The 20,636-nt window shown below is 51.8% G+C and overlaps 6 protein-coding genes across 6 annotated transcripts; 5 read left to right on the top strand and 1 right to left on the bottom strand.

Annotated features, from left to right (window-relative positions):
- Nucleotides 1-1,156: 1,156 nt before the first annotated feature.
- PG985_006421 (uncharacterized protein) lies at nucleotides 1,157-3,611 on the top strand (the record flags this gene model as incomplete). Its single annotated transcript, XM_066826190.1, has 5 exons — nucleotides 1,157-1,195; nucleotides 1,296-1,436; nucleotides 1,495-1,508; nucleotides 1,569-2,919; nucleotides 3,012-3,611. The coding sequence occupies 5 exons, from the start codon at nucleotides 1,157-1,159 to the stop codon at nucleotides 3,609-3,611; spliced, it is 2,145 nt and encodes a 714-aa protein (XP_066685797.1).
- Nucleotides 3,612-4,166: 555 nt separating this feature from the next.
- Nucleotides 4,167-4,678, bottom strand: PG985_006420 (uncharacterized protein; the record flags this gene model as incomplete). Its single annotated transcript, XM_066826189.1, has 3 exons — nucleotides 4,167-4,222; nucleotides 4,384-4,551; nucleotides 4,651-4,678. 3 exons carry the CDS (start codon nucleotides 4,676-4,678, stop codon nucleotides 4,167-4,169), a joined length of 252 nt encoding a protein of 83 aa, XP_066685796.1.
- A 700-nt stretch (nucleotides 4,679-5,378) lies between these two features.
- Nucleotides 5,379-7,120, top strand: PG985_006419 (Alg9-like mannosyltransferase; the record flags this gene model as incomplete). Its single annotated transcript, XM_066826188.1, has 2 exons — nucleotides 5,379-5,844; nucleotides 5,910-7,120. The coding sequence occupies 2 exons, from the start codon at nucleotides 5,379-5,381 to the stop codon at nucleotides 7,118-7,120; spliced, it is 1,677 nt and encodes a 558-aa protein (XP_066685795.1).
- Nucleotides 7,121-9,732: 2,612 nt separating this feature from the next.
- Nucleotides 9,733-13,523, top strand: PG985_006418 (uncharacterized protein; the record flags this gene model as incomplete). The annotated part of the gene is made up of 2 exons (XM_066826187.1): nucleotides 9,733-13,393; nucleotides 13,474-13,523. The coding sequence occupies 2 exons, from the start codon at nucleotides 9,733-9,735 to the stop codon at nucleotides 13,521-13,523; spliced, it is 3,711 nt and encodes a 1,236-aa protein (XP_066685794.1).
- A 745-nt stretch (nucleotides 13,524-14,268) lies between these two features.
- On the top strand, nucleotides 14,269-14,886 carry PG985_006417 (GNAT family acetyltransferase; the record flags this gene model as incomplete). Its single annotated transcript, XM_066826186.1, has 1 exon — nucleotides 14,269-14,886. One exon carries the CDS (start codon nucleotides 14,269-14,271, stop codon nucleotides 14,884-14,886), a length of 618 nt encoding a protein of 205 aa, XP_066685793.1.
- A 957-nt stretch (nucleotides 14,887-15,843) lies between these two features.
- On the top strand, nucleotides 15,844-20,008 carry PG985_006416 (uncharacterized protein; the record flags this gene model as incomplete). Its single annotated transcript, XM_066826185.1, has 4 exons — nucleotides 15,844-15,897; nucleotides 17,650-18,518; nucleotides 18,640-19,309; nucleotides 19,451-20,008. 4 exons carry the CDS (start codon nucleotides 15,844-15,846, stop codon nucleotides 20,006-20,008), a joined length of 2,151 nt encoding a protein of 716 aa, XP_066685792.1.
- Between the last annotated feature and the right edge of the window lie 628 nt (nucleotides 20,009-20,636).

Raw genomic sequence — 20,636 nt, 5'->3', positions numbered from 1 at the left:
GGCATCTGATCCTCCAACGTATTATCTGCCTATTTGATCCATTCGCCAATAATGCAGGTAATCCGCATTGCATGTATCTCTCTCTCCTGCACTTGGACGGATCGGAGCAAACTCCATACATGTACCTATTATACCTTGTTCAAACGATCATCTTTGACTGTCACACCCCTTCTGGACGGTCTGCGAGGCACTCCCATATACTGTAGGGACAAAGGGAACTCTAGGAAGATGAGGATCAATAAGGCGAAGAAGAGAACTGGACGTGATGGGGTGTATGTAGGCTGATGGAGTAGGTGTCCATAAGATCTCAAGTGGAGGACAGAGAGTAGGAGAGTCCCGGACTGCATTTTATTCCTCTTGATCTCTCAAACAACGGCGGTTCGCATTACCTAACCATTACGATGGGCCCTTTTCTTCGCTGGAAGCACGCGCAGTATGTCTGAGTGAGTTCTACTCGCGTAAGGATACATCAATGGTATTCTTACTTACGTCGTGAGACCAGGGCTTGAGCTACATGTACGTACTAGTGAAATCGACCCCAGCTGTGCTATATTTCCCCAATGCGCCCGATAGCGAGGAGCCCCCCGCTCGGCCAATCAATCAGCCCGGGCTTCCACCTGGGCAGTTTCAACCGTTCCAACGCTCAACGCGCCTTATTCCTTCTGGGCCTACCTGGGCCTTGCTAATCTAATGCGCCTGCTGTACTCCGTACCTGAGGTACACTCACTCCTTACCTAGACCCGAACACCACTGAGGCACTTGACTTCAATCTATGTAACTCGACCTTAGCATTCAATCAACGAGTCGGCTTCACTTCTCTTGACAACTCCTGACCAACCTCCCCCAGCACCCAGCAATACCAAGTCGCTCCTTATTCTTATGTTTTGGTATTGACCGCATTCCTTGCTCCCGGCTGTGCTTCTTTGACCCAGTATACTACGTACTCTACCACATATACCCTGCACACCATTCTTATACTGCTGCACCCGCGACGTGACCTTCGAATGACGCTTTGCGACGGTGCAGCCGCGTCTTGACCTGCTGACACTTGCGCAACGCCTACTTGGCCGCCGGGGCCGAGCGCTGCCATTCTTCCCTCGCTCACCCCCCGACAAGCCCCGACAAGAACAAGCCGTCAATTGAGCCTCTGCCGACCATGACGAGCCTCCTCAGCAGATTTAAGACCGGCGCTGCCGTAAGTTCCCACCAGACAGCTTGGCAACCAATCTTCAGGCCATATGGGCAGGCTCAGTCCAATTTTCCCAGGCAGGATCAACATAATAACATTGTTCCAGAGCGACGCCAAAGCCGCTGGCAAGGATGCGCAAAAGAAGAAGGAAGAGCCGCCGCCCGAGTTGACGCCCTTAGAGAAGATGCTCCAGAACGCTGGCCCCGTACGTGAAGATGGAACCGACAAGTTCTATGGCCTGGAAAACGTATGTCTCCCGTGTGTCGGCGCACCTGATCGCATAATGCTAATGTCTTGTTACTCAGTTCGGGAATACTTGGTAAGCCTCCTGGCTTTATAGACAACCTTGGCGAGATGTTGGGTGCTGACCGAGCGATAGCTACTGCAATTCCATGGTTCAGGCCCTTTACTATACAACTGTCTTCCGAGAGCACGTGCTCAACTACCCGCCTCTATCACCGTCCGAAACCCCCGAAGGCTATAAGCCCAAAGTCAACGTCGTTGTACGGGCCCCCCAGGCCGAGAACGGGACGGCAAACCAGGCAAACGGAAAGAAGACCCTGACCACGGCTGAAGCCCTGGCGCGGCGGAAACAGATCAACTCGGGACAGGTGATACCGGGCACTCAGCAGGGACTCAGGCCAGAAGACAAACCAGATACCCCGGAATACAAGAAAAAGCAGGCGATGCTCAAGGGCCCGATACTGGAGCTGGCGCAGGAGAACCCGGGCGCATACGGCATGGACGAGTGCACATTCACCGGCTTACGCGACATCTTTATGACTCTCGTCGAAGCGAATACTCGAACAGGCGTCTTGAGTCCCCAACGGTTCCTCGAGATCTTCAAACGCGATAACGAGATGTTTCGTAACTCGATGCACCAGGATGCCCATGAGTTTTACGGACTTGTTCTGAATGATGTCATCTCTAATGTGGAAAGGAATGCGAACCGATTGTTGGAGCAACAGTCGAAAAGCGCCAACGACGGGCTCCTGCAATCACTCGAGTCTGCATTGAGTCATGCGATCATGCCTACATCGAACGGCGTGAACTCACCTGGTACTGGCTGGGTGCATGACATCTTTGAAGGTGTGTTGACATCGGAGACGAAATGCCTGACATGCGAGACTACATCACAGCGAGATGAAACATTCTTGGACTTGTCCATTGATTTGGAAGAGCATTCGTCAGTGACATCGTGCCTACAAAAGTTCTCCGCCGAAGAAATGCTCTGCGAGCGGAACAAGTTCCACTGCGACCATTGCGGTGGGCTGCAAGAAGCTGAAAAGCGTATGAAGATAAAGCGGTTACCGAAGGTACTGGCACTGCACTTGAAACGGTTCAAGTACACCGAAGATTATAGCAGACTTCAAAAGCTGTTTCACCGTGTGGTATACCCCTACGAGCTTCGCATGTTTAACACAACAGAGGACGCCGAGGACCCAGATCGGCTTTATGAACTATATGCCGTCATTGTCCATATCGGCGGCAATGCATACCACGGCCATTACGTCTCTGTTATCAAGACGGAAGACCGGGGCTGGCTACTGTTTGATGACGAGATGGTCGAGCCTGTGGACAAGCATTACGTCCGTAACTTCTTTGGCGACAAGCCTGGGATGGCGTGTGCCTATGTTTTGTTATACCAAGAGACCACCTTTGAAAAGGTACGTGCCCAACAGGAAGCCGAAGGTCTCGAGGAAGTCCGCATAGCAAGCGAAAAGGCAGATGTAGCCACAGAAGAGAATGGGCAGGCTGGGGCGACCAATGGCCTTACGCGACAAGTTTCGCAACCGAACACTTCCCCATCGACGACCACGAGAACATGGTGAAATTGGCTCATGCGTCGACTGCCCCCGGAATGGTCATCTCTTCTCCGCCTCCACCACTGCCCACCCCTTTTAACCAAGTGGAAGGCTCTACTGTCCTGGCTAGATCACAGACGACCAAGGTGGAACCCAAATCAAAAGAAGAAAAGAAAGAGGCGAAGGCGGCAGAAAAGGCCAGAAAGGCCGCCGAGAAGGAAGAGCAGAAAGCCAAGGAAAAACAGAGGAAAGAACGAGAAGTCCAAATGCGGGAAGCTCGGAAAACCGGAGCTGAAACTACGAAGAAGGCACTCGAGGAAAGTAAAAAGGCCCCCGAAGCAGAGCCCCCGAAGACCAAAGAGGCATCAGGACCGGCCGTTGCCTCGGGAAGCATGGGCCTTCTCAACCGGACGCGGCGCGGTAGCAAGTCCATGTCCAGAAAGAGCCTCAACTTCCTATCCAAAGACAAGTCGAAACGCGACAGCGGCGAAGCTCCAGCAGAAGCGGCACCGAATGGCGAAGCAGTGAATCCCGAGAAGCCGCCGCATACACCCAAGATGAAGGAGCGTTTTAGCTTCAGTCTCGGCCGGAAGAAAAGCCATAATGTCTTGTCATGAAGCAACATAGACATACCGGAGTTTGGCGTAGACACATTCTGCATCGGGAAGGAAGCGAGCACAAGCCGTCATATATCTATATATATATAAAAGACGGAAGCGTGTTTTTTTTTATAATAGCCGGCGCAATACCACCCCGGCCGAGCGATTTGGATTATTGAGCAGAAGTAGCATAACCTACTACTAGACTCGGATGCCTCAACTGAACGACGGCCTGTTATGAGGACCAGACCGTACCTCCAGTTACTCGCTCTACTTGACTCGGCGGTTTCGTGAGATACAGGTACATAGCTTGGTGGCTCTTATTTTCAGGCATCAATGAAAGTAGTTGTCCTCATTAAATGGTACTTCACGTTCCGGCTGGCCACGTAAATCTTGTTGTAGTGACGACCAGGAACTGGTGTTCGCCCCCTGGACCTTTATCTTGCTATATTTCCCCCGAATGAACCGGAACGCCGAGCTCAACATCAACACGCCACCGATAGCGACATTCTTTTTCTATCTAACTTTTGCTTCAGATTTCATTGCTTCGTTTCTCTTGGCAGCGCGGCCGCTTCAACCCAGGATCAGGCTGTACAGAATGATCAGGGTATTGACCGCTATTAATGGAACTGAAAACGAGCTATTGTTAGCATCTGGGCGCGTCTCACTATCCCAAGTCCTTGTAACCCTCTGTTGCTTGTTTGCATGGCCTCTGTGCCCTATGCGCACTGGGGGGTCTCGCATAGAGGAACAGCCAGGATGGGCAGAGAAGAAGAGAAACGGAACCTACTCCTTGTAACCAGCCGCACGCTCGCAATGCCGTTGATCACCTTGGCTTTGACGCTCTGGGAGTCGCCGGCGCCGAACGCGGGGTCGTAGGTCGAGGTCGACAGGTTGATGCGCGCGAGGAAGCGGTCTTCGGACAGGACTGCTACGGCGTTTAGGCAGAGTACGATGACTGTGGCATGTGTGAAATCAGCGCGTTAGCGAGGTGCTGATAGCGATATAACGCCCGGGAAGGGGGAAACGGGCGATGAAGCGGAAGAAGGCATCGTACCCTGGAGGAAGTTGCCTAGGAAAAGCATCGTGGAAGAGTCTGGGGTGGCGCTTTCGTTTATCTCTGTGCGGCGAGGCGGAGACTGTAGGAATGGGATGTGAATTTGATCGGGAAGCGTTTAGAATAGCTGGTAGGTGGTCGGTCGCCCTGAAGGTTGTCGTCGGCGCATTAAAGATAGGCACGTGGTGGCCAGCTTGCAGATGCCTTGAACTTGACCTAAGGTTCCATTTGGTCCAATTCAGCCCCAAAGGCTGCCGAGCAGGGGGAGACGCAAGTGGGGCGCGGGTTTTTGGTGCAACGGGTTAATGTTCAATGCTAATTGGCCACTCCAGATTCAGGCGTCCCTGTCTCAAGTTGGAGTTGGTGCATACGTTGTTAGTTGTCGGCAGCAAAGAACTGGATCGCATGATGCCTCCTCGCTCTTGATCATGGAAAGTATTAAAAGTGTTCTACATGCGGTCTCTGTGTAATACTTGATCGATAAATTGAGCCTGTCCGAGGTCTCTTTACACGGCAACCTGTACTGTACTGCAGCGATACCCAATCAAACCGAGACTAGCACACAAGCTTAGTTGAGGTAGGCTCAAGTTGCTGCCAGATCAGCAACTGCACATCGTTAAACACGATTGGCCCCTTCCTACTATTCACAACTCTATACAATGCGGAACCATCTTGCTTGCTGTTGACACAATTGATATCCAGAACTCAGCAAGGCTTCAATTGTCAAGATGGAGGCAGTGCTGGACGCCCTGCTGTCTTTGACCATTCCGGCATTGGTCATCTTGCATCTCGTCGTCGCTCCCTACACCAAGGTCGAGGAGTCGTTCAATATCCAGGCCACCCACGATGTCCTGGTGTATGGCACGCCCACGGCAGATGTTTACCGCCGCCTCTCGGCCCGTTACGATCACTTCGACTTCCCGGGCGCCGTTCCCAGGACTTTCATCGGCCCTGTTCTTCTTGCCGGCCTTACGCAGCCTTTCATTTACCTGGCTGGCTTCCGGCATGCGCAGCTCATCGTGAGGGCTGTTCTAGGCCTCTTCAACGCGGGGTCGCTTCTGGTCTTCAGATCCAAAGTCGAGAAGGCCTTTGGTAAGCCAACTGCTCGGTGGTACACACTGCTCCAGGCTAGCCAGTTCCACGTTTTGTTCTACGCCTCCAGGACCCTCCCGAATATGTTTGCGTTTGTGCTCAGTGAGTCTTGCCTATGCTCCCTTCACATACATCTAGAGGGGGCTATCTCACTAACCAAGCTGTAGCCACACTCGCATTGGCACAGCTAGTGGGTGATCCCCGAGCTGTGTCGGCCGGGCAATGCCGTGTGGCGATTGGTTTTCTCACTTACGCCACCGCCGTCTTCCGGTCCGAATTGGCCATTCTGCTCACGACCGCAACGCTGTGTCTCCTCATAATGGGAAGTGCGACCATAAGACGGGTCATACCGACACTTCTCGGCGCTTTTGTTTTCTCATTACTTGCGTCGGTTCCTGTGGACTCTTACTTCTGGCAGAAGCCCATCTGGCCGGAGCTATGGGGTTTCTATTACAACGCAATCCTGGGTTCGTCGTCTGAATGGGGTGTCTCGCCCTGGCACTGGTACTTTACCAATGCTTTGCCCAAGATCATGCTAAATCCCTTGACTTGGGCCGTTCTGATCCCCTACGCCTTGTTCAATCGGTCTACACGCCTGCCGGCGCAGTTTCTCACTCTCCCTAGTATCCTCTTCATTGCCATCTACTCAATACAACCCCACAAGGAAGCAAGATTCATATTCTACGTTGCGCCTCCCCTGACGGCGGCAGCAGCACTGGGGGCGAATTACATTTTTACCAGACGAGCAAAGTCGGCATCATACGCAGTTGCATCACTGGCTCTGGCCGGCTCAGTGCTCCTGTCTTTCGCTGGCAGTACTGGCATGCTTATGCTCTCATCCCTCAACTACCCTGGTGGCGAAGCGCTGTCCCAGCTGCGTTCGATCGTTGATATGACCAGCCCTTCCCCCGACGTCAAGACTGTCACGGTGCACACGGATGTGCTATCTTGCATGACGGGCGTCACGCTCTTCGGCCAACTTGCTTACCCGACCAAAAAGCTGAATCCGGCGTCCGACACTGTGTCTTTTGTCTTTGACAAGTCCGAGAAGCCAGCGATGCTGCAAACCCCAGGCTTTTGGGGCAAGTTCGACTACGTCCTTGTGGAAGACCCAAGCAGAGTCACAGGGAGCTGGGAGACAGTGGGTGTGGTCGAAGGCTTTGCCGGCGTCGAGGTACTGAAACCCGGCGCCCAAGCCGCAGGAGACGACTTGGAATCTGGGACTGGCATTGTCCTGGGACGGGGCGCGCTGGTGCGGCGTGTCCGGGAAACAGTCAGGAAGCTGACGGGTGGGTGGTGGATTGGGCCGCGGATGGAGCCGAAGATTCAGATATTGAAAAGACTGAGGGCGGCTCCTCGTAAGGAGGTCACCGAGTAGACTCGCATGATGGGTGGGGATTAAAGGAGAAATCAGCCGACCAACTCGGCCACTCTTTGTACGTACCGGACTTAAGATACACATGTGGTCAATTTCATTATCACATTTGTAAAGGCACCTGATTACAAAGCCTTCATCCCCAAGAAGACTTCTTCCAGTTCTTGAGGTTTTGCGCTTTCGGACTGGCATGACGTAACCCTATATCAACACGTTTTATTGTATACCTGACGTACCCAATCTATCTAAGGCAAAGGCGATGGGTGCTTCCATGGCGCCTCTAGAAGCACGCAGGTGCAGACACGTTTGAGCTGCATGCACCTCAAAAAAAAAAAAGACCCAACATCCGATCCGGAATGCAGCTGCAGGCTAGAACAGCGTACCTGGTCTACTACTCACTTAGGTTTAAGGCGATGATGCAATCACTAGCGCAGATCAAACCCATTTCAAGAGGCCTAATTTCTTAATTTTTTCCAATATGACTGTCCCCCGAAAGCTAGAAGCCGGGCTGGCCATATCACCGAAGCGAATACATAATAACTTGGAAATCAACATCCACTTCGACGGTTAGCGACATGGCCCTCCACTTACACGAGAGGCTATTCTGGCCCAGCACTGCAGAATGGAGAGCAGAGGACTGGCTGGCTGGCTAATTGAATCTTCCTCGGTGGCATGGCATGGCAGCAGATGGCCCGAAAGTGACAGGAATGAACTGCCGGGCGCCGGGATAGCGGCTTTGGACTCGTGTGATGGCAGGATGGTGCCTGAGTGGAGGTGGAGGTGGAGGTGGCTCAGTTAATTCAATACTAAAACCGCCTGTCCCTGTCTTTGTCTTGTCCCTATCCCTTACGGTGGTCCCCTGGTCCCTGGTCCCTGAGGGAAGCTTTTACGACCCGAAATTTCCAGAGCGGGTCGGTTTCCAAGCCTGAAACGCGTTGATCTCATGTGAGACCCTGAGAGACAACTTGGGAGAGGGAGAGGGAGAGGGAGAGGGACTGAGGGGGTGATGGGATAGGAAGGGCCATCTGTCATCAATCAATCTACATATCTATCGATCAATCAATCAATCAATCAATTATTAGTCAAGATATGTAAGTGTGCATGCACTGTACCAATAGGCAGGTAAGCATTCGAGTTTGGTACGACTCGCTTGCAGCACAGCGTGCAGCAGAGCAATGCCACTTGTTCATACTTACTTTACATACATCAGACGTATCAATGTACTTTACATGCTATGCTGCCAAAACATTTGAGGCACGAGGAACATTGCCCTGTTTGTTTGTTTGTGCCGCAGTCTGACCTGCAGTCCGACTCCGAGTTGGGTTCGGGTCGTACTATCTATACGATCAAGCAGCACATGTGTGCCTCTCAGGCTCTCACTGCTCACTATCGCGCACGCTCTCTGGCACTCGTGAAGGCTCATGGCATTGCATGGCATCCAGCATGTGTCGGCAGCCGTCGCGGTGTTGGGGTCTTTGGTCGTGGTGGTCATTTTGTTCTATGCAATTTCACCCTACTTTCTTTTTTACGGCACTGGGCAGCACCTACGTACTTGTAGTCAAGTTATGAACCAAACATAATATAATCTGGGCTCTTTCTTGCCCCCATCCTCTCTGTCTCTCTCCCCAGTCCAAAAGCCAAATGTCCCTCTCGTTTGATGATCCCGCCTACGAATACTACCTGTTGTACATCTGACATGTGGTGCCCGTCAAGGAACAAAAGTTATTCTTAGTTACTACTTACTTACCTAAGGTTAGCCTGCTGTCCACTTTCTCCTGCCCAACACCACCACCAACGACACCCTCCATCCCATGCTACTGCCCATGCCCATGCCCATGCCCATGCTCCCATGTCAATTTGATGTCCGTCAATGTCAATGAAGGGGTGTGCCCACTTGCACCACTGACGATCTCGGGCGTCGCGTCGTTTCCGCCTGTCTCCCCATCAGAGCCTTCCCATTCTGCGGTATCCCACCCATCTCCAACGGCTTACCACCACTAAACATACCCGTTCGCTCTGTTGCTGCATGTCTCACAACTTCCTGTGCAACTCTGCCCCCTTTCGCGAGCAGCAGTTGGCTGTCGTTAGTGGTTGATCTTGGGTGGCCTCTCTCTTCGGCCCCTGCATATCTGCACTGTAATTGCAACTTTCTTGTTCCTTCAATTCACTGATTGCCTCTTTTTTTTTTCCCTTCTCCCTCTTCCTCATTTACAGCCAAACATACACTGGAACTTCCTCATTTCCCGCCCATTTTACACTGGATATTAGTTGCTGGCTACCCCGCCTGCCCGCCAAATAAAGCCAAGGCTAAGAGGCATCGAACAAAGCCCAATTCCCAAACTCCGACGCAAGAACTCCCCTGGACTGGCCTTGGAACCCAAGCCTGCACCGATTTGGTTTGACTGGACTGATCTTGGTCTTGATTTTGACTTGACGGGCAAGCAGTTGCGGGCGTTCCTGTCTTGTCGGCCGCGCACGCCTTTGATGTTCTGCCCCACCCTCACTCGTTGCTCCGATTGACGACAACAGCTTCTCCCCCCCAAAGTCCAAACAACTCCCGAGCCGTTTGCTGCTGCTGCGGTCTGCGACATCTTTAATACACACCGCCCACCGTCATGGAGAACGATCCGCCCCTCGAAGGTCGCCATTCGCGAACGAATCGGCTGATGGGCAAATTCTTTGGCGAGCGGAAAGCCGAGAAACAGAGGGAACGCCAATACCGCACCGAGCAGAGCGCCAACGACATCTCGGCCTTCCTAGGTGGCAATGGGGACAGATTGGCTGTTACGCACCCGCCCCCACCGCCACCTGCGCAAGGCCACCGAGAGTACGATCGTCAGCAGCCGATGCTGGCATTAGACACGAGCCGGGCGACGAGATATCCCCAAGCCACTGGGGTAGAGGCTGAGGCCCGATCACAACAACAGAACCTGGCCTACCGTGCACGCTCACACAGCCCGCCGCACGCCAGGAAGAGAAAGGGACTGGCGGTTCGCTTCGTGGACAGCTACCCCGAGATCATTGGCGAGGGAGGTGACGAATGCTCCACCGTGGTCGCCGAGATTGGGAACAGGAAGCGGTCCAAGTCCGCCCCCGTCTCTTCGCCCATACCGCCCACGAAGCAGGGCCACGAGTACGCAAGGCAGGTTGGCGCGTACCAGGAGGTGAAGCCAAATCCAGGCCCTGACGATGGCTTCATTCCTGGCCCGATACGGCGGACGCAGACCGGGTTTGTGTCGGAGATTGATATCGCCCAACAGGATGCGTACGATGCGATACCAAAACCTGAGCCTCCGCAGCCTCCGCAGCCCAGAACGGTACCGGCGGGTGAGCCCGCGCGAACTCGGTTCCTGGACACATCGGCGAGGAAAGACGAGAACAGACGATCGTTCATCGAGCTCCAACAGCATGAACAGAGGCAGGCTGAAGGAATGGCTTTTGCCGAAGCTTTGCGAAGTGCAAGCACCAGCGCGAGCTCGCATCATGAGTGGGACGATGAAGCACCCAGTTCATCTCCCGAAACCACGCCGCGGAGGCCCCAACGAAGCGATGTGCCCCCCGTCCTGGTGCAAGACCCTACTGCTGTTCCTGAAACACCGCCACCGCCTTACCGTGCGCAGTCGCAGAAGGTAGGGTCGATTGGAGGATACGGTGACCCCGAACGGCCGCCTATGCGAGCACAATCTACAAAAACCCAGATACCGCCATTGATGCAGTCGCCGCCACAAATTCCACCTCCGCGCAATCCTGCCCGCAGGTCTCCGCTCCCGCCAGATGCACCTCAGGCTTCAGCTTCTCCAATAGCCGCTTCGTCCCCTCGATCGCCCATGGCCCGTACTGGCCAACAGTCGGCCCCGGATTTCATGAACCAAATCGCGCGGTCTTTGAGGCCCACGTCACCCGATGAGCTACGTATGAACACGTCGAATTTGAGCGATAGTCCCGTGTCTCAGCACGCGGGCTCCCTCTATTCGACTTCCGACCTTTCTCACCAACAGACACCTATTACCCAGAACCCAGCGGACAGACTAGACAGGATGCTGTCAAACTCGGCAAACTCCAATCGATCGCCTGAAAGGGCTCAGCGAACTGCAGCTCAGGCTGACGAGGCATTTGACGAGTTTGTCGCGCGTACGAAACACCTGTATGAGCTCTTCAGGTTGCACGCTGAGCAACTCAAGCCCCTCGGGTCATGTCGTCCGGATGACTTGACTCGAGCTGCGCTATGGTGGTTCATCAAGGGCCGCATGGGAGTCGAATCCGCGGTCCGGAACCGTGCGTCGGAGACGGACGAGACGAAGGTTCTTATGGAAAAATACCAGGCCTACACCGACTTGACCAAGGCATACTGGCTGACGGAAATGGCGTTGCCAGAGATTGCAGAAGGCAAGTTCAGCCCCATAGACGGTGAATTCGGCGAGGTCAGGCAAGCCATCAAGACGACAGCCACGAAATTGGTTGGGTCGATGAAGAGGAATGGGCTGATGCCTCCCGAGGAGCCCTTCGTGCCGCAAATGATGGACAAATCAATTTGGATCGAATACCCCGTTTTAAGCCAGGATATCACGGCTTTGTTGAACAGCAACTGGGGCTCCCTGCTCAATGCGAATAACCAAGGTAACCGTCAAATCGGCGCTCTGGAAGCTCTTCCCCTCGGTGATTCCGCGCAAATGTTCAACTATGGCCGAGTACCCGTGGATATGTATCTTATGGAGCAGGGGATGGAGTCGAACCAAACCCATTTCTCCTGCATGCTCTCCATGAATCGGCCGGTCAAGGACTCGCAGCTCGTTTTCACCATTGCCAGCCAGAATGGCGCCGTGACGCTTCGCATACAGTCGGACAAAACCGCCGGGCCGTGCTGGGAGAATCTACGATGGCGGGCAGAAGCCAATTCGCTGGAACTAAAGATGCCGCGAGGGTTCATGGCTGCAATACAGTGCACCAAGCAGGATTTCCGCATGTTATGGAATATCTACGACTTTGGTTCCAAGGTCCAGTCGTACCTCTATCCGCGACAGGACGAAACGATTGCATTCAGGACACAGCTTCGGGGTTTCCACTACTTCGACGCGGATCCAAATTCGAGGAATTTCCCCAAGGAAGCGGTGGGGCAGTGTGAAGTTGGTCTGTACGAGAGGCTTCTGAAGGAAGGAAGCCCGACAGGCCCGCGCACATTCCACAGAGGATACCGACTAGCCGTCGTTACGGGTCCCAGGATCAGAACGCTCAGCGGGGTTACCCATTTCTATTCACCGCAGATGCCGATCCAGTATGCGTATCTGCGTGGAGATCAACGGGAGCCCATGTTGCAGCTCGCTTTCAAAGACGCAAAGACCAAGTGCCGCATGGTGCTCTCGTTCAATGACGAGGACGAGCGGGAGAAGTTCTTGACACTGCTGAAGGGTACTTACGTTCACACCGACGAAGAGATTGTCGCCGAAGTGGCGCTGCAGGGCCACAGCATGAGCCAGGGACTCGCGGACGTCAAAGGCGGGTTCCAAGCTCTGCAGCGACTGCCGTGGCAGCTTGCGCGCATCATCAATGACAAGTATGCGGGTGATGCCCCTCCTACGGTTTTAGCGGAGAAGCTGCGCCTCGAGGTTACATCGGTGGATGGCCAGGGCGCCCCCGTGGGTACCATTACGGACAGGTTAAATCTGGCCCCGGGTGAATTCAAGGTTCGCCTGGGCACCAAGGACTTCTTGACAATCAACATCCTACGCCATCCGCAAAACGACATGACCGTGTCGGTTCTAGACCGACCAGGTCTGTCAGAGGCACCCCGCGAATTCACTCAGGTGCAAGATGTCGTCAGCCGGTCCCAGACTGTCCGCACGTACCGGTTCAACAGTTTCAAAGACTTGCATGCCTTTGAAGAGGGCGTGACGGGCTACACGGTTCTCTTCGACGGGGCGGCCGCATCGCTCAACATCTCGCGCCGCCGCATGGTGGTCCCCGTGTACAAGAAGTGGGAGTCGGGCACGGCTCGCATACAGGTCGTACAGCAAGAAAAGACTATCCAACTGCTGGCTTTCTTCGAGGACTGGCACCACGGACAGGCCATGGGCTTTGTGCTCAAAGGAACCGACGTGTACGAGGTGTTTGGCAAGGGCAACAAGGCGGGCCTCAAAATGGTGGACGCCAAGTTCCCGTTGCCCAAGGTGCCCGAAGAGGGCCGCGACAAGACGGACGACATGGCATTCGTGTCGCTGGATATGCCCGACTACGCGGGAGAGCACGACGACATCAGTATAGTATTTGAGGACGAACACGGTAAGCCTTGCCCGCTCTCTCTCAATCTTGCATCAGCATTGCTAACGAAAAGGAAACAGAACGAGATAGACTGATCACAGTCTTACCTGCTCCCGTGAAGGGATCGCGGCTGAGCAGAGCAGGGAAATAGAGTTGAGCCAACGGGCCTGGTCCCAGAAAGTACTATATGAAGGAATGAGATCATGAAGAAAGTATATGTGCGACAACAAACCCCGTGCCCTATCCATCTAGTCAGATGGGCGACGATTATATTCCCCCTGAGAGATAAAGAGAGAAAGGAAGAGAGAGGAAGAGAGAGAGAGAGAGATTGAAATGGGTGAAGCAATCTGCTACCGCATTGATATGAGACTGGAACTGAGAGACGCTTTTACGGGCGAGTCGGACGGAGCGTCTTCAATTCACGGTGCCATATAGATACCCCTAGCGGTAGAGGAAGTTAGAGATTCAAGAGAATGGATATATCCATTAATAACAACAGCAAGCATTTCAATGACTCAAGTGAAGTACCTATCTATCGACATCGCTGGTCGGAGTCGAGACTTGCCGTGTCCCGTTCCTAGCCCGTACGCCGGCAGGGGATGGATCCCGGAGCTGGGGCCGATACCGGCAAACGACTCACATCGCATGTATCGAAAGCTTACATCCCGTCGCTAACACATGTCAGAGCTCAGCAAGAACAATCATTCATTCACTCCCACGACATCAAAATTGGACTGTTGTCAACGACTCTCCTGTGGAATCTATTTCCTTCCCAGAAGAACCCGTCCAAACGAATATATCCACAGATTCACACGCCACTTTCGCTACATATACACAGACACGTACAAACACACATTATAATAGCCGCAGTAGGTGATCCGGCAGGAAACGGATCAATGGTGTCCGCTGGCTTCAAGATTGTCCACGTCCGCGCCTCCGACCCGGCTCAGGTCGCGACCGTGGCCCGCTTGTTCACGGCGTACACGAACTCGCTCGGCATCGACCTCGCATACCAGAATTACGCCGCGGAACTGGCGTGTCTGCCGGGCAAGTACGGACCGCCGGACGGTGCGCTGCTCCTATTGGTCCGCAGCCGCGACACGAAGGGAGCGGAGGAGGGAGATGAGGATGAGGCTGAGGCTGAGGCTGCAGCACTGGGGTGTGTGGCGCTACGGGCCCTGCCCGACGTAGAGGTCGATGGCGCCACGAGTAGGAGGAGGAACAGACGGGCTGAGATCAAGCGCCTCTACGTCGACCCGGCGGCGCGCGGGCACCGGTTGGGGCGCGCGCTGTTCGCGGCGGTGCTGGACGAGGCGCGCGGTATGGGCTACGACGAGGTCGTGCTCGACACGCTGGCGCATATGAGCGAGGCGCGGCGCATGTACGAGCGCGAGGGATTCGTGAGGCTAGCGGAGCCGTATTACGAAGTGGCGGGTGGGCCGGGCGAAGGCGAGGATAAGGGAGAGCAGCAGCAGCATCCAGAGGGGACGGTGTTCTATCGGTTGGAGTTGTGAAGACGCCGGCAGAGGGGCAGGGGTGCAGGATTAGGCAATCTTCTCGCTATCTGACCTATTTCTATGCCTTATAGGGAAAAAGGGGGCAACTCGTATCGTCTCCTTGAGCCAATCTAGAGATTCCGATCCACCCCTGCCGGTCGGCCAAGATGGACTTGCTTGATTCTTGGCGTGCTTGGCCTATGTGCCGCTGGGCCGGCACTCGCAAACGACAGTTGGACGTGGTTTTCTTTTAGAATAAGCTTGTTTCTTTTGGAACCAGACTTAGTGAAGAAACAGCTATCCACAGTGGCCGGGGTGATAGATGGTGTGCTACTACTATTAGACGACAGGGCGCTCGCGAGTCAGGTGTGAGCATGGGAAGGAGGTCCTGAGCGTAGGAAATGCAGGGGGGTCCTGCAGCCCACACGTTGTTCCTCCAGTTCACAAGTTGAAGATATATTTGGAAACGGTCATGTCTCCGACAGCTTTGCACGTGGTATCATCCAATCGCCGTGTTTATTCGGTCACGGTGACGTTTCTTTGGGGGTTCAATCGAGCCTGGGCTACGCGGTCGTCGAGATTGGAGCTGGAAACGAATCCTGGCTAGGGCAAAAGCGCCGATGTAGGGCTCAGGCGGGTGGGGGCTGAGACATGGCTCTGTCCTATCAACACCCCGAGTATGTAGACAGCTCATATGGAGCGGCTTGGCTTTGCCATCAATCTTGATAGGTTGGGTTACATTGCTTCCATATAGGTATACATATAGACTCAGGAGGCCCAAGCTGTGCAGAGATCTGCAAAGCCCTTGGCTGCGTCGCATCCAGGCGAATCAGTTATGCCGGTACTGGGGTGGTGATAGGTATGAGCGGAATGGAGAACGAGGAGGGTGGGCACCGGGATGGCTTTTGACGACAAAAGGCCCCCGAGCGGCCCTCACGAACAGACAGACAGACAGCTGGAGTTAGTGTCTCCATCATGGCGACAATGGACAACCACGCGCCTGGTTCCAGTTCTCCTTACCCGGTCTACGTACGGAGGTCCCCTTCAAAAGTAAAGTCCCCCCCCCCTGTCACCACCCCCTGTCACCATTTTTATTAATAACCCTTATATATAACCCTTATATATTCTTACCGGTTATTTACCAACTAATTCTTTTTCTCTTTTCTCTTTTTCTCTTTTTTACCCCTTTTTTGGTTAAACTTTCCTTCGCACTATATCACTATAATACCCGCAATTAAAGGTATCGTAACCGACTTAATAACTCGAACTATTATAATTATATTAAAAGCTATTAATAACTAATTATAAGCCGATATTAAAAAAATTACCGATATAAAATAATGTATTATTAAAAAGTTATATTATAAAGCTTTAAAAGTTAGATTTAATCCTAATACGAAATTATTCGTATTACGAAATAAATAGTTTTTTAATAAGATTAAAACCGATTATTTTTTTAAATAAAGTAATAAATTAAATTAAATAATTATAAAAATAATAATAACGAACCGATATAGCTGAAAAAAAATTATTATTTAAATTATAAAAGAATTTTACGAATTCTTTAATATTTCCAAATTAATTATATAATAAACCCTTCAATCTATCGATTACTAAAAAATTAAATTAATAAAGAAATCGAGGTTAATAAAAAAAATAAAAACGAACCGGTTTAATTAATATTTCGAATATTAGTATTAATCGATAGAAGATTAAAAGAATGTTATCTAATTTAATAAAATTAATATAGTTTTAAATTAACGCTGAAAAGGTTATTAAATTTAAAAAAAATCTAATAAAGCTTTAAATAAAAACTATATTTATAAAAAATAAAAAGGTTATTCCGAATTTATATTTTAAAAATATTTTATATATAATCGAAAAAAACCCTATTATATATAACTCTTAAAAATTATTATTTAAAAAAAGGTTATTATTAAAACTATCGCAAAATTAAATACTAAATTAAAATTTAAAAAAAAAAACAAAATTAAAAAATAAAATAAATAAATAAATTTTTTTTACGGAATTTATTTAATTAAAAATTAATATAAAAGTTTAAAAAAAATACCGGAAAATTAAACTGGATTAAAAAAAAGGGGATTAATTAATAACGTTATTAAAAAAAAAAATTTCTCCTTAAACTTTTTCCTTTTATTAAAAAATATATAAAAAAAAGATTAAGTATAATAATATAAGAAAATAAAGTACCGGTTTATTTATATTAATTTTAAAAGGTTATTTATAATTTTTATAAAGTAAATTAGTTATTATAATATAGTAACTTACCGAACTTAAATATTATCGAACCTTATTAATATTAAATAAAAAGGAAGATTATTAAAAAAAGGACCTTTAAAAATAGGAAAGAAGGGATTTAGGTATAACTTAATAATTAATAAAGGGTCCTTTAAAACATTATTTAAATTTAAATTAAAAAGATCCTTCGTTATATCGAAAAAATTATTAAATTAAAAGAAAAGAACGAATATCGTAAGGGAAAGCCGATATAAAAAATAAGTTATTTATTATATAAACTATAAACTTATAAATAGAATTAAAACGGCTAAAAACGCGATAAAAATTAATTAATATATATTTCGTATGTATTAATTACCTATCTACTAGCTGGTATTAATTGTAGAGGTGTGTTATATTAGGGGTATTAAGTAGGGGAGTGTTGACAGGGGGGGGACTTTACTTTTAAAGGGGACCTCCGTAGGCTTCTGGACTAACTGGTCGCAAGGAAGCGTACTCGGGGCCACACTCACTCTGGCCCAGGGCAATGCCAACCTCGTGATTGCCTTTGTTGCTTTCCTCGTCACCGTCTCGACGGCCAACCTTTGGGGCATAATCTGCTTCACGGCCCATCATGTCTACTCTACCGACAAGCCCCGAGACGCCCTTCACCACCAGCGCCAGGTCATCCTTCGCAACAATGCCGGCCCCTTCAGCGGTTTCAGCACATTGGCCCAGCTTTCCTGGGCCTGGCGCAAGAGCAAGAGACGTCCGCTGCGCAGGCTCATGCCACTGCTCGTCTGCATTGTGGCCCTGATGAGCGGCTTTACCACGGCCAGCATCTTTGCTGCCAGAGTTGCTACCGGCACCGAGGCCCTGATATCGAGCCCTTCTTGTGGCGTCATAGGGAACGACAACCGGGAACGCTCCCTCGTCGACAACATGCAAATCCTCGTCCCGTACATGACCAGAGCCGTCGGCATAGCGGCCAACTACGCCCAACAGTGCTACTCGTCCAACGGACCGCCGAGCCCCCTGGACTGCGGCACCTACGTCAAGAAGCGGATGCCCTTCACCGTCACTACCAACGCGAGCTGCCCCTTCGATCCGAGCATCTGCACCAGGGCCAACGGCAGCCTTTTGCTCGACACCGGCTACATGGATAGTCATGACGACTTTGGCATCAACGCGCCCAGCCAGGAGAGGTGGCAGTTCAGGAAAACGGTGCACTGCTCGCCGCTCGTCACTGACGACTTCACTTCCCGGCATAACAAGACTCCGGAAAGACTATTCAGGCGCTATCACTACGGAAAACTCCCCGGCGGTTCCAATTGGACCTACGAGTACCCTGATGAGTATGAAGTTCGCAAACGGTTTAATGTCAGCTCAAGGGTGGTTGATTATACCTTATCGTAAGCTTTCAGCGTTTGCTCGGTTGATCAAGTCCCATCGATTTTTTTTTTTTTCTCCTTTTCTTTTCTTGCTCTCTTTAAACTATGGTTTCTTGCCGCTGACACGTTCGTATTGGAACAGTTCGACTGCGGCTTGGTACCAAAATGGCTCTTTACTCAGGGATGTCTCCTACTTCGACCCCATTCCAGAGCTTGTGCGCCCTGACGCCGACTTGTCGCTCTACTTCTTGTCTACCAACCAGGTCTCCTTTTTAGGGAACACCACCGACGACTGGTACCGTGCGAGGAGCTATCATGGGAAATTCAGGAGCTCATGGAACGGGAAGGGTGTAACCTCTCTGTATGCTTCCGCCGAACCGGCATCTCCCCTGGCCTGTGCCCAGCAACAGCAGGTGTGCAACCCCAACCACCCGGGAGGAAGAGTATGCACGTCCATGAGCGGCGTCTCCGATATGAACCGACTGGGCTACCAGATCTTCGACGAGGCGGGCGCCCAGAGGCTTCTGTGGTCCAAAAGAGCCGGCTTCTCCGTCCAGGGCGGCCCGATCCAGACGGCGGTAGATACGTTGAAGTTGGATGCTCTCGAGTCCCGGAGGGCTATGGCAGGGGAGACCCAAGGGCCGCTGCCAGACGACCAATGGCAGCGAGATGTGAGGTACTGGTTCGAGGTGTCGCTGTCTGCGTGGCAGAAGGGCTTCGTGGACACCGCCGTCGGTGCGTCGAACCCCGACGTGGCTTCGTGGGTACAGACTTCGGACCACCCAGAGCACGTCAAATTGTGCAAAAGCCAGGTACGTAGTTGTCTCCGTCTGTCTGCCTGTCCAACAACGACGGTGTCAGTGGCCGGTAATAATCGCTATCCCAGCCGAGTAGAGGGCATTTTAAGGGGGCCAGACTGACAAAAGCTGACTTATATTGCGCACCCCGAACAGAAAATACGAAGCTCGACGCACGCTTCCTTCAGCGTCTTCGGCCTCTTTTTCATTGTCGGGACGTGCATTCTCACCACGGCCGTGAATCTGACCCTCGAGTCCATAGCCAAGTGTATACAGCGGCGGTTCCAGCTGGACTCGTACTCGCGACTGGAATGGACCTCGAACCACATGCTGCAGCTGCAGCGCCTGGCCCACGAGGAGCTGGGCGTGGGCGAGTGGACAGGCTGCGACCAGATTGTCCCGGTCATGCTCGGGGGATCCCACGTCGATCTGGCGCCGCTCGACCTCGGCGAGCAGAACCATCCGAGACTGGCGAGGGCCACGGTCCAAGGGGGAAAAGAAGCAGGCACAGTCAAGAGAGCCATGACAAATGCTACGGAGACTACGCTGGTCACCAACGAGACTGGTGCCCTACAGAGAGCCGCATCGGTGCCCAAACTGCCCCAAATCACGGTCGTTTCTGGCTCCTCGGATGATTTGTCGAGCGGAGCGGTAGACGAGAGAGAGGCGAGGACAGAGCGCCAGGAAGGGGTTGAGCTGTCCAAGTTGCATTAGTAGCGATTTTACTTCATAGCTTTATGGTCAGATATCTGAAACCACCTATTGCCCGCATAAGTTCCCTTCAAGATTCCGTCCGTGTTTTGATTACAAATTTCAACAGTATACTATGCGATTATTGATTAATGTCGGACAGGAAGGTTCGGCCAGCAGCGCCGATGCTACATTGCAATGCGGGCGATAAGCCCATCTCGCCATGCCAAGCCTGCACACCTGCGCGCCAAGGGAGCTAGGCCAGGCCCACGATTTCTCAAGACGGAAGGTGTGGTATCGAGAGAGACGCCGGGAACCGATGGGGCGGGTTATTGCCAGTTTTGCTAGGCCCGACACAGCAGTTGCCTGTGAAGCTTACTGGCCTCTTCCCGATATTGGGGCTCTTGGCGCACTTGGAGATGGAGAATGGAGACGCGTGATACGACCACTCCAGGCCATCTCGCCCGTGCCTGCCGTTTATATGCGGGCGTCGCAATGCGCCTGCATATCCTAATTTCGAAATGCTACTACTACTACTACTACTTATGTCGCCCGGCTGCTCGCTCCTTCTTCAGACGCCACCTGCCATCGTGGCTTTTCCCATCCACGCCGCTCGTCCGTGGTGTTATTCCCTCGCTTGTCGCTTGAACAA

The sequence above is a fragment of the Apiospora marii genome, assembly GCF_038362585.1.
Source record: "Apiospora marii strain CBS 49790 chromosome Unknown utg000004l_segment0_segment0, whole genome shotgun sequence".
Classification (NCBI taxonomy): domain Eukaryota; kingdom Fungi; phylum Ascomycota; class Sordariomycetes; order Amphisphaeriales; family Apiosporaceae; genus Apiospora; species Apiospora marii.
The sequence above is the reverse complement of the archived record's forward strand: the minus strand, read 5'-3'. Positions and strand labels throughout refer to the sequence as shown.